The sequence below is a fragment of the Canis lupus genome, chromosome 6 (assembly GCF_011100685.1).
Source record: "Canis lupus familiaris isolate Mischka breed German Shepherd chromosome 6, alternate assembly UU_Cfam_GSD_1.0, whole genome shotgun sequence".
Lineage (NCBI taxonomy): Eukaryota > Metazoa > Chordata > Mammalia > Carnivora > Canidae > Canis > Canis lupus.
This window is the reverse complement of record NC_049227.1, coordinates 56672632-56691066: the sequence shown is the minus strand read 5'-3', so window position 1 is coordinate 56691066 and position 18435 is coordinate 56672632. Positions and strand designations below refer to the sequence as shown.

The following is an 18435-nucleotide window of genomic DNA, read 5'->3' as shown; positions in this document are numbered from 1 at the left end:
GGATACTTTATAGATTGAAAGGACATACAATATCCCAAGAAAACTGACATATAGAACGACCCTTGTGATCTACCCTATTGAATTTTACTAGACTTCAAAAATAAATAATCCTTTGAGCATTCAGGCAAAAAGATCAAGGCACCTTTAAAAGGAAATAAATCAGTTTGGCCTCAGATTTTTCCACAGCCATGTAATGGTAGATAATGGTGCAATGCCAGCAAAGTCTTTGAGAAAGGAAGTGTGACTTGCCTGGATCCTAATTTTTCATTTGTAAAAGGGAATATGAATAATATTTGATTTATTGCATAATTATGAAGAGGGCATCCAGCTGGCTCAGTTGGTAGAGCATGTGACTCTTGATCTCAGGGTTGTGAGTTCAAGCCCCATGTTGGGCACAGAATTCATTTAAAAATAAATAAGTAATAAAATCATAGCATTATTATGAGGTAAAATGATATAATAATGAATACAGATCACCTGTGATTATAAAAAGTGCTCAATAGCAGGTACTATTATTTTACATAGCTAAACTTTCTTTCAAGTAAAAGGCGTCAAATGTTTTTGAACATACAAGGATTAGAAAACCATTCCCTCTTAAAGAACTACTAGAGAATGAATTTTAGGTAACCAAAAGATGAACAGAGAACCTGAACATGGAAGCCAGTTGAAATATAGGACTGGGATGAAAACCCTGGGAATCTACTTCATAATGATTAATAAAATATCCAATATTACTAGATGCTTATTATATGTCAGGCACTGTTCTAGTGCTATACTTTCATTATCATGAAAACTAACCTGTGAAGTAGAGCCTATTGTTATATCCATTGTAAAAACAAGGTAAGGTTACATACCTAAAAAATGACAAAACCAAGATTCCAACCTAGGCAGTCTGGTTTCAGAGCTCATTCTCATAATAGCTACTGTATATTCTTCAGAATGTTATTATAAACAATTTTGTTACTTGTATAAACAAAAACCAAGAAGGGAAGATGTAAATAGATGGAAGGTGACAAAAGGATGTTGATTTCTTTAATACTCAAGGTCAGGAGATAACATTTACATCTTATAAATCAAGTAACAGAAGTCTATTCAAGGGGCACCTGGGTGGTTAAGTTGGTTAAGTGTGTGCCTTAAGCTCAGGTCATGATTCCAGGTTCTGGGGATCCAGCCCTGCATCAGGTTTCTGCTCAGTAAGAAGCCTGCTTTTCCCTCTGCCTCTGCCTGCTGCTCCCCCTGCTTGTGCTCTCTCTTTCTCCATCAAATAAATAAAATAAATCTTAAAAAAAAAAGTATATTCAAAAGTACACCAATGATCACTAGAATTAATAATAATAACGTATTGTTTAAAATTAGGCGGAACAAAGGAGATCAGATTAATAGAATTTTAATTTTGTCACTGCTTTTAATAGGTAGATTTGGTCTAAAGAAATAGAGCATAAAGTACATTTTTAAAAGTTATAGCATAAAGCTAAACACTAGAAGACCTAAATACAGAATACAAAGCTTCCTAAATGATCAAAAGGAACATGCATAAAACACAAAATATACACCATCTAGAGAAAGATGCAAACCAAATGAATCCTTAAAAACAGAAAGTAGGTCGTAAAATGTGATACAGGGGCAGCCCGGGTGGCTCAGCGGTTTAGCACTGCCTGCAGCCTGGGGTGTGATCCTGGAGACCCCGGGAGAGTCCCATGTCGGGCTCCCGGCATGGAGCCTGCTTCTCCCTCTGCTTGTGTCTCTGCCTTTCTCTCTGTGTGTGTGTCTCTCTGAATAAATAAATAAAATCTTAAAAAAAAAAAAGTGATACAGAATTAAGTCGTATATATTATATAAATGTCAGCAAGATAAGTTCATCTATTGAAAGAAGAATACCCTTAGAAAAGTGTCAGAAAAGTTGAAAATAAGGGACAGTACAGGTATATCAGGCAAACACAAAGAAAACACAATTAAGTCACAATTTTAAACCAGACAAGGTTGAAATCAAGTAAGGAAAGCATTAAATAAGGTAAAAAAAAAAGGGGGGGGGCCTTTACAATGATAAAACATATAATCCACACCAGATATTACATTCATGAGTTTCTATAAGGCAAATAAAGAAGTATTAAAATCCATTAAGCAAGATCTATAAGAAATAAAAAAAAGAAACAGGCATTAGAGTGGGAGACCCTAGTTCACTTTTTCTAGCCCATGACAGATAAAGAAATCTACAAAAAAAGGATATAGAAGAGCTAAAAAATCTAGTAAAGTAGATCTGTCTTGAGAACAAACTTTTCAAATGCCCATAGAACAATTACAAAATTAGACCAAAGCCTTAGTACATTCCACTTAGTAGAAATGGCATCTCCAATCACAATATAACACATGAAATTAATAAAACATCTATCCATACATAATTAAATGTTCTTTTAATTCTTGAAAGTCAAAGAGAAAGTCCAAATTGAAATACTGAAGTATCTAGGAAATAACAATAACTGAAACTGAAAATAAAATAAATGATAAAATCAAAGAACCACTTAAAGAAGAATGCAACTTAATTATGTTAATAAACAGCAAAGAACAAAACAAATGAATTAAAAATTCAAGAATTTTGAAAAAATTAATCTACAGAAAGCAGAAAGAAGTAATCAATATAAAATAACAATACAAGGTTATGGTATGTTGCTGTTGTTGCAAGAATTCCTCTGACCTTCATCTCCCAATCTTTACTTTGGATTTCTTGCTCTTTTCTGGTTTCTGCAATTACCTTTTGATGGTTTTTTTCCCCAGAATTCTCCTTGTCTGTCTGGTTCTCTCAGTCTGATGACATGATGCTACTCACAGATCAATCTTGCCCTGCTCTGGTTCTTGGGATGCAGAAAATCTTAATAAACTGAAGTTGATGGATGTAGCCTTTTAAGCAAGAGTCGCTTGAGAATGATAGGATGGCTGAGATACTGAGTGGAAGAGTCTGGATGTAAAACTAGCTAAAGAATTTGGCAGTGTCCAGGTGTGAAACAATAGGCACTGGACCAGAGTCTTTTATTAGAAGAAATAGGTTTATTTGCAACCTATTAGAGGGCCAACACTGGGCTTATCTTGTGTGTGATAGGGATTAAGGATAATTTACTGAGACCTTCATTTTGGGGGCTTAAATTTTTCATTGATCCCAAGGAAACACTGAACCCAAGGATCCCAAGCCAAAGTACAGCCGAGTCTCTTAAATACTTAATTCTTGAAGACGCCAGCATAGGCTCCTCAGTCTTAGCCACTGGGCCTCCCTACCAACACTTTAACAGTTTGCTGTGAGGATAAGGATAGCTTTGGTAGAGATGGAGAGCTTTGTCCATGTGAAGAAGTGCCAACACCTACAAACTGTTGCTCTTCAGCTGTCACTACCAGAGAAATTCCTGGTTAAGCCTTGACCATGCCTGCTTTCTCCTTCAGACCTGGCTGTAACCAAGAATATGAGATTTCATTTTCATAGGAAGAGCAGAGCAAACTAGTTCCTATACTCAATTCTAGTGGTGGTTTTGGGGCGGGGGGGCACATGGGAGATGCTCAATACTTTCTTCCCCAGGTCTCCCCTGGAGATTTTTAGGGAATGCAGAACCTTCTGTTTGGTATCTCTGCTTGTAGCAGATGGCCAGCAATTTCACTGCCATGTGTCTTCACTGAGGCAAAGGTGGTGGGAGTTCTGAGGCCTTACTCAGGAGCTAGAGTGAAACCTCCTACAGATACAGCTTAGAGTTTCTAGTGAAATTTTTTTTAGGATTTTATTTATTCATGAGAGAGAAAGAGAGAGAGAGAGAGAAGCAGAGACATAGGCAGAGGCAGAAGCAGGCTCCTATGGGGAGTCTGATGCAGAACTCAATCCCAGGACCCCAGGATCATGACTTGGGCCAAAGGCAGACGCTCAACCACTGAGCTACCCAGGTGTCCTGAGTTTCTAGTGAATTTAGATCTTAGACCACATCCTCTGACCACAAAGAAATAAAAAATCAACAATAAAAATAATGTAAACATAGACACTGACATGTTCAGAAAGTAAAAAGCACGTTCCTAAATATTTTGTGGATTTTTAAGATAAATGACAGTGGAAATGTAGAATATTTAGAACTGAACAACAACAAAAATATACATATTAAAACTTGTGAGATGCAGCTAAAGCAGTTCTTAGAGGGAAATTTACAGCTTTAAATGCAATGACAAAAAAATAACTGACTGAATATAAATAGTAAGCACTCAACTAAAGAAGCTTAAAAAGACCTCAACAATAACAATAAACCTCCAAAAGAAATAGAGGAAAAAAGCAGAAATAAAAAAAGAAAAAGATCAATAATACCAAAAACTAGTTCTTTGAAAACTTTAACAAAGGAAATAAACCTTTAATAAGACTGATCATGAGAAAAAGAGGAGGCACAATTAAAGATTATTATGAAAGAAAAGGGTAGGGATACTGAATAACATAAACAACACCATGGCAATACATTTGAAATGAACAATTTTCCTAGAAAAATAGAAATAATTGAAAATGATGCAAGAAGAAATAGAAAATCTGAATAAGACTAGTAAACATTAAAAAAACTGAATCCATAATGAAAAATCTTTCCCTCTAAAAATATCAGGTCAAAAAAATAAATTAAAAAAAATTAAAAATAAATAAAAAAATTAAAATATCAGGTCAAGATACAGTCTGGGAGGACCTCAGGGTGCCATCCAGGATGTAGTACTGTTTGCAAGTGGAAAATGGGCAACAACACAAATGACCATTAACAGGAGAATGGCTAAATAAAATGAAGTGTTTTCATACAATGAAAGACTATACAGTAATTAAAATGAAAGAACTCAGGCTTGGGGAACCCTCTTGCACTGCTGATGAGAATGTAAACAGGTCCAGCCACTCTAGAGAACAGTATGAGGTTCCTCAAAAAGTTAAAAATAGAGCTACCCTATAATCCAGCAATTGCATTACTAGGTATTTACCCAAAGGATAAAAAAATACATATTTGAAGAGAGAGGCAGAGACACAGGCAGAGGGAGAAGCAGGGTCCGTGCAGCGAGCCCGATGTGGGACTCGATCCCAGGTCCGCAGGGTCAGGCTCTGGACTGAAGGTGGCGCTAAACCACTGAGCCACCCGGGCTGCCCTGAACTCTACTCTTGAAACCAATATCGAATTATTATATGTCAACTAACTAGAATCTAAATTAAAAAGAAAAAAAAAAAAAGAACTCAGGCTACATAGATCAACATGGAAAAATGGTGAAAATAATGTCAAATGGAAAAGGTTATAAAATGATATCTTCAGTTTAGTATAATTAATTAAAATTTAGAAACATATAAAGCAATGCTATATATTGCTTCTGTACCCATATACACATAGTCAAAGTATAAAAACATGATGGTAGGACTTACACCAAATTCAAGATGGTGGTTAGTCCTGGGGAGGAGGAAGGAGAATATCAGGGAGGATAAAGAAAGCATCACTTGTATCTGTAGTGCTTTTTTTTCTTTTACAAATGAAGCAAATACAGGAAAACGTTTGTTACCTAGATGACAGGTACACGAGTGTTTGTCATATTGTTTTCTGTATGTCAACATTATTCTAAGAGCCTTTTCGTGTTTATCCCTTTAATCTTCACAACCTCCCTATAAAATAGATATTACCATCATCTCCATTTTATTGATATAGAAACTAAGGTTAGAGAGGTTAAGAAATGTGCACAGCAGGTTAGTGGTGGTGCTGGAATCTGAAGCCAGACAGTCTGCCTCCAGGGTGTGTGCTTTTAATTAGCCATCGAGGTAAAAGAACCGGAATCTTGGAGAGGAACATGTAGAGTAAATTTAGTAATAGCTGGGTTGGATGCCCATCCAGTGTTCCCACTAAGGGGTTCTGGTCACATTCATTCCCCCTGCACAAGCAATGCAAAGTAGAAACAGGACTTTCCTCTTTGTTTCCTGTATTGTGCGTTTTTATGCAGAAATAGCACATTCTATTATGAACAGCTTCTGGAATAGGACTTAAAGAACTATCCCCTTCAAACGTCCTGATCTTGGCTCCTAAATCTGGAGGAACACTCTATTCATAGCCCAGCCCCAGGTCAAGATTTAAATGTTACCCTCTCCATAACACCAATTTTCCAATGAATAATCTTGAGACTGTATATTTCCTTCCTGAGTCTGCATTATTCCTCCTTCTTCTCTTATACCCCCAAATCTAACACCATTTATGTTCATGTTATCCTCCCTGGTAGAAAGTAAGATGATTCAAAGTCAGAGACGAGGTTATATTCATCTTTGAATCTCCCTTTTCTAGCACACAGAACAGAGTTTAGTATTTTAAGTGTTCAGTAAATGTTTATGAAATAACCATAATAAAACCTAGTGGTTTTGATTTTAAAACCTCACTGAGCATAAAATTAATAATCTTCTATAATGCATTACACATTTTTTTTAAAAAAGAATAAAAATTAGTATCTTATTGGTAAACCGTTGAGCAGCAAAGACAAATCTGACATTCAGCTACAAGAATCAGATTCTTGTTTTGAGCAAAGGCCTCAAGCCAACTCTGTATCAAAGAGGTAGTCACAAAGAACAGGCTCTTCAACTTGTGGCTTCCATCACAAACCAAAAGCAAATTTCCCACATGCTTATATGAAAAGTATGGTTGGCCACATACAGCTTTGTTTGTTTTTCAGGCATGGCCATACACACAGATTATAATCATTGTTAGGAATCTGATCTCCTAACTAAAAAGACACAGGTTATAAAGAAGTTCAACTTTACAACAGGATACTCTGCAGAAAATACTGAAGGTTTTTCTGGTCCTGAGATTTTACTTTTATCACGATTCTATGAACACCCTGACTTTGTTTGCACATACCTGGTAGTACCAGAAGATGGCACTCTTCAGCTAAATTTTACAAAACCCATTGGTGCTGAAGGAATAATTTCATGAACTGTGGAAACTACCTCAAGGGGCGATAACAAACAGATGTATTAAGTAACTAGGTTTTAAAACATTTTCTAAGATCCACATTCTAAAAACGTAGTTTACAATTTTACCAATTTATCCTTAGGAAAAAACAGCAGAGTTGGGTTGCCTAAAAATTCTCCAAGTCTAGTCAGCACCCTTTCCAATTCTACATACCAGCTATTTTAATCTTCATTCTCTGCGCTCTCACTATATCATCAACTCCTTTCTTTTTCCTTCTTTCCTGAATTCTTCCTGTCAGTCATTACTTGTGTTCATCACATCCCTTTTTCCTCTCCCTACACACCTGCGTATGCACACGCACAAGAACCCTCTCCACTGTCTCCTTCTCTTCTGTTAAAATGTCTGTAATTTACTTTAAAATTCTTCAGCAGACACAGTGTGCTATTTGTGTGTTCATAATCCAGGAATGCACAGGGGCTCTGCAAGAATCCTAATCAGGTATTAAGGAAGCATGTGCTCCCAGTCAACTACTACACATGCTTCTATTGTACGCATCTTGATCAAGATTGATTCATTTCTGGGATTTTGTTAATTACCAAATTAGGATCGTATTGGTGAAATTTTTAGTTTGTTAAATATCATAGTGAATGTCAGAAATGGACTATCGTTGGTGAAATTGAGGGCATTAATACATGTGGATTCGCTAAAATATGGGATATCCCTTACCTTTTCATAATGGGGGTATAAGAACCAGTTGAAGCTGTAACCTTTACCTTTGGGGAAGTACTCAGGGTTAATAATTTTACAACAGACATTCTCAAACTTCAGGGAGCTTAAGATCTCCTGAAGGGCTTGTTAAAACACAGACAGATGGATCCCAGTGTTAGAGTTTCTGACTCATTGGGTTTTAGGTGAGGCTGAAAATTTGCATTTGTGGCAAGTTTCCAAGTGCTACTAGTGCTGCAGGTCTATGAGACCATATATTTTTTTAAGATTTTATTTATTTATTCATGAGAGACACAGAGAGAGAGAGAGAGGCAGAGACACAGGTAGAGGGAGAAGCAGGCTCCATAAAGGGAGCCCGATGCGGGACTCGATTCCAGGTCTCCAGGATCACACCCCGGGCTGCAGGCGGTGCTAAACCCAGGGCTGCCCTAGGAGACCACATTTTGAGAATCACTGGTTAAAAATTTCTAGTTGCCTGATGCTAATTATGAAGGTAATAGAAGCTTGCCTCTCGAGTATCACTGCTTCTGCCTTGAGTAAATCTTTCATACAAGTTGAGAGCATACCTAAAAGGATGGAATTAGAATTTTAGTAATTTACAGGGATCCCTGGGTGGCGCAGCGGTTTGGCGCCTGCCTTTGGCCCAGGGCGTGATCCTGGAGACCAAGGATCGAATCCCACATCAGGCTCCCGGTGCATAGAGCCTGCTTCTCCCTCTGCCTGTGTCTCTGCCTCTCTCTCTCTCTCTGTGGCTATCATAAATAAATAAAAAAATTTAAAAAAAAAAGAATTTTAGTAATTTACAGACTGATTATATGAAAAGTTTTGTGACTGCTTACAAATAAATACGTGCTAAATAAATGCCTATATGTGTGGCAGAAATCATTTTCATTATAAACTAGTAATAAAGTTGTACAGGAGTAGTTACTACTCCCCAGTATCAAACATTCTCAATAGCTACCATTATCTTTCAAAACAGAATCCAAGGCATGTGCATAACCAAACTGGATGAGGTCAATTTAAAACAATTTCCCAGCCAAAAAGCAGAAGCTACCCAAGAATCCAGCAATGGATAAACAAAACCTGGCATATACATACAACAGAATATTATTCAACCTTAAAAAGTAAGGAAATTCTGAAACATGCTACAACATAGATGAACCCTAAGAATATTATTCTAAATGAAATAAGCCAGTCACAAAAAGACAAGTACTGTGCGATTCCACTTTTAGAAGATATCTAAGGTAGACACACTCAGAGAAAGAGCAAGTAGAATGGTGGTTGCCAGGGGTTGTGGGGGAGGGGAAATGGGAAGTTCTTGTTAATGGGTATAGAGTTTTGGTTTTGCAAGATGAAGAAGTTATGAAGACTGGTTACACAACAATGAGTATACTTAACACTACTGAACTGTATACTTAAAAATAGCTATGCACTGTGAAAGTATGGAATTTTTTAAAGAAATTTAGAACTACCCTATGATCCAGCAATCCTAATTCTGGGTATATATGCAAAGGAAATGAAATCATTATCTCAAAGACGTATCTGTTAATGTTCATTGCAGCACTATTCACAATAGCCAGGATATAGAGACAACCAAAGTGGAGGTGCCTGTCTGGCTCAGTCAGTAGAATATGTGACTCTTGATCTCAGGGTTGTGAGTTTGAGCCCCATATTGGGTGTAGAGCTTGCTTAAAATTTTTTTTTGAAAAGAAAGAGAATTTACCATATATTATATACACACATATATACAATACATACATATATACATATATATACACACAACCTAAGTGTCCAATGACGAATAAAGAAAATGTGGTGTATGCGCACAGATATATACATACACATGCATACAATGAAATATTATTCAGCCTTAAAGAAAGAAGAAAATCCTGTCATTTGTGACAACATGGATGAATCTGGAGGGCATTACACTAAGTGAAATAAGCCAGAGAAAGACAAATGCTGCATGGTATTGCTTATATGTGGAATTAAAAAAAAAAAAAAAGTCAAACTTGAAGAAACAGAGTAGAAAAGGGGTTACAACAGGCTGAGGGGTATGGGAATTGGGAAGAGGTTGGTAAAAGGGTATAAATGTTCAGTTAGAAGATGAATAAGGTCTGAGGATCTAATGTATAACATGGTGACTATAGTTGGTAATGCTGTAGTGTAGAAATGAAGTTTGTTGAGAGTAGACCTTAAATGTTTTCACCCCCACGCCCGAAAAAGGGTAAATATGTGAAGTAATGGATGTGTTAAAGATCAAGGGAGGGAACCTTTTCAGAATGTATATGTATATCAGGTCATCACACTGTACTCTTAAAAATCTTACAATTTGGGCAGCCCCGGTGGCTTAGCGGTTTAGCGCCACCTTCAGCCCCGGGCGTGATCCTGGAGACCCAGGATCGAGTCCCACGTCAGGCTCCCTGCATGGAGCCTGCTTCTCCCTCTGCCTGTGTCTTTGCCTCTCTCTCCTTCTGTATCCCTCATGAATAAATAAATAAATAAATATTTTAAATCTTACAATTTTGTCAATTATACATCAATAAGGCTGAAAAAAGGTAATGACAAACTGAAAAACAAACATGATTAAGGTAGTAAATGTTATGTGTATTTTACCACAATTTTAAAGAATTTAAACCAGACCAAAACCAACTGATTCCTCAGCACAGCTTCTAGAAACAGGAGTCTATACTTGTTGTTCACAGTTATTTCCTCCTGTCCAAACTTTATCTTTCTTTATTCTCTACCTCATTAAAAGGTGCCATCAACCACCCATGCATCTGAGGGAAGAAACAGTGAGTTGTCTTAAACTTCTCCATCTTCCTCATTCCCCCCACACTTAACTGGTCACCAAGCACTGGCAATCAAATTATGTTCTTAATATCCTTTGAAACTTTTTCTTCCCCTCCATTCCCACCACCAATGCTCAGCCCTGACTGCTTTGTGCCGTAAAACTGGTTTCCTTTCCTGTGATGTCTCCTATCCAATCTACTACCCTCTCTACCACAACTGGTGAAATTCTTCTGAAACATAAATCTGACTACTTCCCTGCTTAAGGAGTGCCTGGGTGGCTCAGCTGGTTAAGCATCTGCCTTCTGCTCAGGTCAAGATCCCAGGGTCCTGGGATGGAGCCCTCCCTCCACAGCAGGGAACTTGCTTCTCCATCCCCCCAACCCACCACTCGTATCTCCCCCACATGTTCTCTCTCTCAAGAAAATAAATAAATCTTAAAAAAAAAAGAAAAGAAAAAAAAAAAAAAAAAAAAAAAAAAGAAAAGAAAACTTCAATTGAGTTTGTACTGCCTTGAGGCTAAAAGGCAAACTCCTTAACAGGACATACACAGTCTTTTAAGATTTGACTCTGCTAATGTGACCTCAGTAAACTGCTCTAGGCAGGCACTTCCTGGAATGTAGCACTCTTCCCTATCTTTGTAGCTATGCACATGCCTCCTTCTGCTCCCTCTCTATTCTTCAAAATTCAGCTAAGATAAAACCTCTTCCAGAAAGCCTTCTGGGACGTTCTGAGTTAGGACTGCCCAGTGAAATATTGCATGGGATGTACTTACATTGAAAAATTATTAGTTGCTTATTGGCAATACTTGGGATATACTTATACTAAAAAAAATAATAAACTCATTGTTTATTTTAAATTCAGATTTAACTGGGCATCCTGTTTTTGTGTTTGTCTGTTTTTGCTAAATTTAGCAACCCTAGTTTCAGTCTCAATTATGTGCTTGTTTATTTTTCCATATCCTTTACTAGTCTGTAGCATCTTTAGGGCGGGGAACATGTCTTAACTTATCTCTGTATCTGCTGGTTCTAGCAAGTACTGGTAAGCACATAACTAAAATAACATGGTGTTTTATTGTTGCTGTTTCTTCTAAACTGGTTTAACCTTTAGTCTTTTTATTCCTTCCCATAGTTATGCTAATAGTAATAATACCACCTGTTTAAGGATTATAGTGACCACCACCTGATATAAGAGCATGCAGCATAACCCATGAAGGTCACCAGAAATGCTAGTATAATCTAACCAGTAACATTATTCTTAGAATAGGGCTTATTATGTTTGTTAAGATTTGAAATAAACTTGTTTAGTAAATATTCTTCTATAAATTCATCAAGAGATTGGTATTCTAATTCAAGTTGGCATAAAAAAAACTATTTGTAAAAGGAAAAAATTTAGCTTGTACTCTGAAAACAGTATATTCCAACTGGATTTATTCCATATATTTTAAAAACAGAAGATAAACGCACAAAATGTACCTCTATAGCCAAATAGTAATTTTGATTCTAAGCAAATTCAAAGCTAAATGAAATAATTATGTATCACTATCTAATTAAAACCATAGTTCTAAATATTACCAAAATTTTTTTTTAATATTTTATTTATTTATGACAGATACAGAGAGAGAGAGAGGCAGAGACACAGGCAGAGGGAGAAGCAGGCTCCATGCACCGGGAGCCCGATGTGGGATTCGAACCCGGGTCTCCAGGATCACGCCCTGGGCCAAAGGCAGGCGCCAAACCGCTGCGCCACCCAGGGATCCCTAAATATTACCAAATTTAGTGTATGTTAAGCTAGTTGTTTTAACCAACAAGCCATTATCTCTAGAAATTAGATTTCAGAAGAAACTGTAATAAAATTTAAGGGCTCTTTTATTTTTTATTTCTTATTTCTTCCACTTTAAAGCATGTGCTTGTTGTCTAAAGAAAAAGAAAACAAAAAAGGGGTGCCTGGGTGGTTCAGTTGGTTAAGCATCCAACTCTTGATTTTCACTCAGGTCATGATCTCAGGGTTTTGAGATCTAGCCCCATGTCGGGCTCTGCACCAGTGGCCTGGAGCCTGCTTAAGATTCTCTCCCTCTTCCTCTGCCTCACACCCTACTCCTGCTCTCACTTGCTCTCTTTGTCTCATAAATAAATAAATAAATAAATAAATAAATAAATAAATAAATAGGCAAGCAAGCAAGGAAGCAAGCAAGCAAGCACGTGCTCATGTAATACAATACAAAGGTTCATTAGAATTAGTGATTCCTCATTATTATCCAGAGATAAACTCAAAATAAACACTCTCAATCATAGGGGGAAATGTCAGAAATATCACCATTAAATAATGTCCTGAAAATTGTATACAAGAAAATTTTTTTCTCCCTACCCCTACTCTATTTTTCTTTGTTAAGGAACCCAGCAAACTACATAGTCAAATGGTGCAAAATTTCTTTATAGGCAGACACTAAATAGGACTTGCTGAAATAATGAGTGAATTAGTGATTTCTATAGTCAGAGAAAATGTACAATGAATTACACAACATATTATAATTAGCTTGGTGGATAAAAGAAAAAGAGCACAACTGGAAAACCAAAAGGTCCTTCCATGCACATCTAATTAGGGTTAGGTAGTGGTTGCCCTCAGTGTCAGAGAAAGCTGCCTTTAAACAAAGAAGAGCAGAACACAATTCCCAGCGCTCACAACTTTCACAAGTTAACCTTGGCTTCCCATGATATTACTACCCTCCCTGTATTTCCTTTTCAAAGCTTTAAAAGCCTACTATTTAAAAGCCTATTATGCATTTCACTGGAATCAACCTCTAAATAATGATGTGACAGTGGAAAATATTATACTTTTATTAAAAACTGAACAGAGGAAACTTTAATTCAAATTGTCAGTGTACAGGGATCCCTGGGTGGCGCAGCGGTTTGGCGCCTGCCTTTGGCCCAGGGCGCGATCCTGGAGACCCAGGATCGAATCCCACGTCAGGCTCCCGGTGCATGGAGCCTGCTTCTCCCTCTGCCTGTGTCTCTGCCTCTCTCTCTCTCTCTCTCTGTGACTATCATAAATAAATAAAATTAAAAAAAAAAAAAACAAATTGTCAGTGTACAATGTGCACAATTATTATTATTATTATTTAAAGATTTTATTTATGTATTCTCGAGAGACACAGAGAGAAGCAGAGACACAGGCAGAGGGAGAAGCAGGCCCCATGCAAGGAGCCTGACGTGGGACTCGATCCTGGGACTCCAGGATCATGCCCAGGGTGGAAGGCAGGTGCTGAACTGCTGAGCCACCCAGGGATTCCCAATGTGCAAAATTAATTCCAGTTTTGGCTCCTAGCATCCTGGAAGCTTATATAAGTTAAGAATCCCATTAACCTTGTAATACCTTTTAATAAAAATTATCCATTGGTTAGAGAAAACATCTCAAGTAAATAATACTAATGCTCTATAGTGACTTCCAATGTTGAAATTATAAGAAATATATCGATTATTAAATTAGACTAATTCACACATAGAACATAATTTATATGAAATATATATCTGATTTGTTCAACATTCTAAATTAGTTTTTAAGTTTTATAATAAAAAGACAAAAGAGGAAGATATGTTATTTTAAGGGCACCCAAATGGCTCAACAACCAAGGCTGTGGTTCAGTGGCTACTACTACATGCTTCTGGGAATTCTCAGATCTAATGTTAATCAGCAAATTTCTCTTTGGGATAAAAGTGCTAAAGCAAGCCTGGTTTGTAATTAAAAGGAGAAAGATGCTCCTTAAGAGCCTATGTAGGGGCACCTGGATGGCTCAGTGGTTGAGCGTCTGCCTTCAGGTAGGGTCATGATCCCGGGGTCCTGGGATGGAGCCCTACATCAGGTTCCCCACAGGGAGCCTGCTTCTCCCTCTGCCTGTGTCTCTGCTTCTTTCTCTGGGCCTCTCATGAATACATAAATAAAATCTTAAAAAAAAAAGTCTATCCAGATTCTATTTTATAAGGCCTATAGAAATGCTATGTCCTCTATGAAGCCTTTCTCTACTATTTTACCCACAGTGATCTCTCTGTTCATGGAAGCCTTCTTTCTTTAAATTTGTGTAATACAACTATTTCTAGTACAGACTAAACCATTTTAATCTGATCTGATGGTCTCTAGCTGTATCAACTTGGCTAGGCTACAGTCCTCAGTTAATAAAGCAAACAACAGTCTAGGTGCTGCTGTGAAGGTTTTTGTAGATGGACTGAAGTCCATGATAACTGACTTTAATGAGAGATTATCCTAGATATTCTGGGTGGGCCTAATTCAATGAGTTGAAGGGACTTAAGACAATTAATGGAGCTTCCATGATGAGGAAGAAATGCTGTCTGTGGATGGGAACTTCAGCTCACCCTGTCCTTGACAGCCCACTGTAAGGATTTCAGCCTCATCTAGCCAGTCCCCACAACTGGGAAAGCCAATTCCATGCAATATAGCTCTCTCTTTTTTAAAATTGTAATATAACTGACATATAACATTATCTTAAAGTATACAACATAATGATTTGATATTTGCATACACTGTGAAATAACTGCCACAGTAAGTCTAATTAACATCCATTACCACGCAGTTACAAAATGTTTTTTTTCTTGTGATGACAAAATTTTAAGATCTACTTTCAGAACAACTTTCAAATATACAATAGTATTATTAACTGTAGTCACCTTGATTTAGGTTATATCTTCATGACTTACTTAGTTTATAATTGGAAGCTTGTTCCTTTTGATTCTTTTCACCCATTTTGCCTCCCTTGCTACCCCCTCTGGCAACCACCAATCTGTTTTTTGTATCTATGAGTTAGTTTTTTGTTGTTGTTGTTGTTGTTATTTTTTTAGATTGCATATATAAGTGAGATCATACAATATTTGTCTTTCTCTAACTTACTTCATTTAGTGTAATGCCCTCAAGGTCCATCCATGTTGTTAATAAATAACAGTAAGCAAAAATGTAAATAATAAATATCTTAATATATACTTCTTTTGGGTTCCTCTTCTCTGCTTGTATCTTGATTGATACAACTGACTATATAATGTCATATGTGTGTCTTATCTTCCCAAGTCAGATTCAAAGGCATCAACTTGAGAAAATAATGATTCACTGAGTACTTACCATGTGTCAAGCACAGTGTTAAGTCTTTCAATACATGAACTCATTTTAGTCCTCACAACTACCTGATTTTAATCCCCACTTTACAGAGGCTAAGACAAAGCTGTCTAGCTAAGGAATGGCAAAGCTGGAACCCAAACCTGAAGCTCCTTTATTCCAATGCTTATGCTCTTAACCACTACAATAGTTATGACCTCACACACAAATGGAGAGGGAGGGAAAGAGAGATATATAGAGAAAACAAGAAAGCTATGTAGGACAAGATAGACCATGATTCTTAAACATAAGTAAACTGCTTATCACACTCTGTTAATCCTATGATATCGAACTCCTACACAGTTATCTAGCTTGGAGGCAATGCTCAGAACCGGACAGCCATAGCAACATTCTGGGGGAAATTTTAAATTACAATGTTATGGTTACAGCAACAGCAACCATTAAGGTACTTGCCCTGGGTCAAATGGAATCAAGTCAAAGACTTGAGAATCTTCTCTATATTCAATAGATATGTTAGAGTATCATTCAGTGATAGGAAGCCATCATAACTGGTTCAATTCTACTATATCTCTATAAAATCTGTGATGTGGATAGGGCAGGGTAGGGATATTTCCTACCTGTACAGCGGGCTTAACAGTAAGTCAATGAAATGAAATCACTTACTTAAAGTCAGATAGTACATCACAAGAAAGGGTAAGTCTGGTGCTTGGACTCCAGCCTAGTAGTTTCTCCAATAGACTTATATGATAGGGTAGAGCTGCTTATATCCAAGAGGTTCCCCTCACTTGATGAATTGTGCCATCAATATCCAAGATTTTTAAATGTACATGATATGACTAAAGTAATGAGACAGATTTTTATACTCATGAAACAACCATACTTCCCAACATTGCTCCCCACTTTGGGCATTTGCACTCACTGTACTTTCTTCTTAAATGCTTTCTGCCCAGGTATTCACACAATTGCTTCTTTCTTATCAGGTTCTAATTCAAAATGCCATCTTCTCAGGGAAGACTTTCCCAGCCACTATGGTTAAGGTAGCATGCCCTAGCCATCTTCTACAAAATGTTGCTATTAATCCTTTCTTATCACATTTTTAAGTCTCTGAAGTCATTTATTGATTTGCTTTTGTTTTTATTATACATATTCCACTATAAGAATGTAAGTTCCTTAAGACATGGACGCTGAGTATCTTGCTTACCATTATATCACCAGCACCTAGAATAATGACTGACATGTAATAGGTGTTCAAAAACACTTGTTGACTGATACTTTTTCTAAAATGGATTATGCTTTTTATTTGACTGCTATGTGATAGTAGTTACCTTGAAAATAAGCATTAAATGATTAAAAATAGGGAAAAAAAAGAACTAGGAAAAAGCTAAAAGTCAAACTGCCAACTTAAAAGGGAAGAAAGAACCATTTTTTTTTTAAAGACTTTATTTATTCATGAGACACACAGAGAGAGGCAGAGACATAGGCAGAGGGAGAAGCAGGCTCCCTTCAGGAAGCCTAATGTGGGACTTGATCCCAGGATCCCCAGATCATGACCTGAGCCCAAGGCAGACGCTCAACCACTGAGCCACCAAGTGTCCCAAGATAACACAGTTTTATATTTTTATATCCAAATTGAAAAATCAGTGATCTTATGATATGCTCTGGTTCATTTAAGTCCACTTAAATAGGAGAACAGCCTATGCAGTAATACAGAGGGAAAAAGAAAATCAGTTTAGACTCTACATTTCAAAACAGAAATTAAAAAAAAAAACCAAAAACAGAAATTACCAGGACCAAAAAAGTGTGTGTGGATATTGCCAAAACTTGTGAAAAGGCCAATTACTTAGACAGACATTGTAAAACTAAAATACAGAAGAAACAAATTTAAAAAGTATTACATTTCAAGCCAGTAAGGGCTGATTTAGACTTTAAAAAGAGATATAGTTTGCATAATATAAAACTTATGTGAATATATATGGCTATGGTTTTTCCTTTAAACATCGCCCTCTTTTACAATTTGCATATTTGCATGAATATTTTTCCTATTCTTTACTTTCAATCCATCTGCATCTGTATATTTTAGATAAGTCTCTAGTAAGTATATATATATTTAAATTTTAGTACAGTCTGACAACCTTCACTTGTTAATTGAAGCATTTGGTCCATTTACATTTAATGTAATTACAAACATATTTGGGTTGAAATATACTACAGCCAATGCTATGGTAAGCCAGCCATATCTTTTTTTTTTTTTTAAAGATTTATTTATGATAGACAGAGAGAGAGAGAGAGAGAGAGAGAAAGGCAGAGACACAGGAGGAGGGAGAAGCAGGCCCATGCCGGGAGCCTGACATGGGACTCGATCCCGGGACTCCAGGATCGCACCCTGGACCAAAGGCAGACGCTAAACCACTAAGCCACCCAGGGATCCCCAAGCCAGCCATATCTTGTCCAGAACTGGAACACTCATTCTCTCAGCTGTACAGTCAACAGCTCTCAGCTGAATTTTTCTTTGGGACTTGTTCTCAGCCCTAGAATACAGCCTTACCCCAAATCATGTCCCTTTAAGGGAGGGTAGAAGAGGGTAGAAAACCGTATCCAATGACTGGTCAGTGACAGGGTCTAAACAAATGCCTGGACCTTTGCAAGGCCATCGCAGCTCCAAAGTTCCCTGTAGAATCAACTGAGGTCTCTGTTACCACCATATTGCAGTTTAACTTCTCTGATCTGTCCTGTTTCCTCACTCCCTCACAGATGTTAATCTCAAGAGCTCATCCCAATAAACATCCTGCAGGCAATCTCAGTCTCTGAGTCTATTTCCCATGGGATTGAATTTGTGATATCTATCATCTTGTTATGTATTTTGTACTTCTCAGGCCTATGT

General features: G+C 37.1%; 1 protein-coding gene across 3 annotated transcripts in view; it reads right to left on the bottom strand.

The window, feature by feature from the left end:
• The window catches only part of DIPK1A (divergent protein kinase domain 1A), a 116237-nt gene that overhangs the window by 9532 nt on the left and 88270 nt on the right, over positions 1-18435 (bottom strand). The window contains exon 1 of one of the 3 annotated variants that reach the window (XM_038541346.1): positions 15561-15695. The exons of the other annotated variants lie outside the window; for them this stretch is intronic. Coding sequence (XP_038397274.1) covers positions 15561-15563 — 3 coding nt within the window. The 5' untranslated portion in view covers positions 15564-15695. Of the gene's footprint in view, positions 1-15560; positions 15696-18435 lie in introns of those variants that run through there. 3 annotated transcript variants of the gene reach the window in all.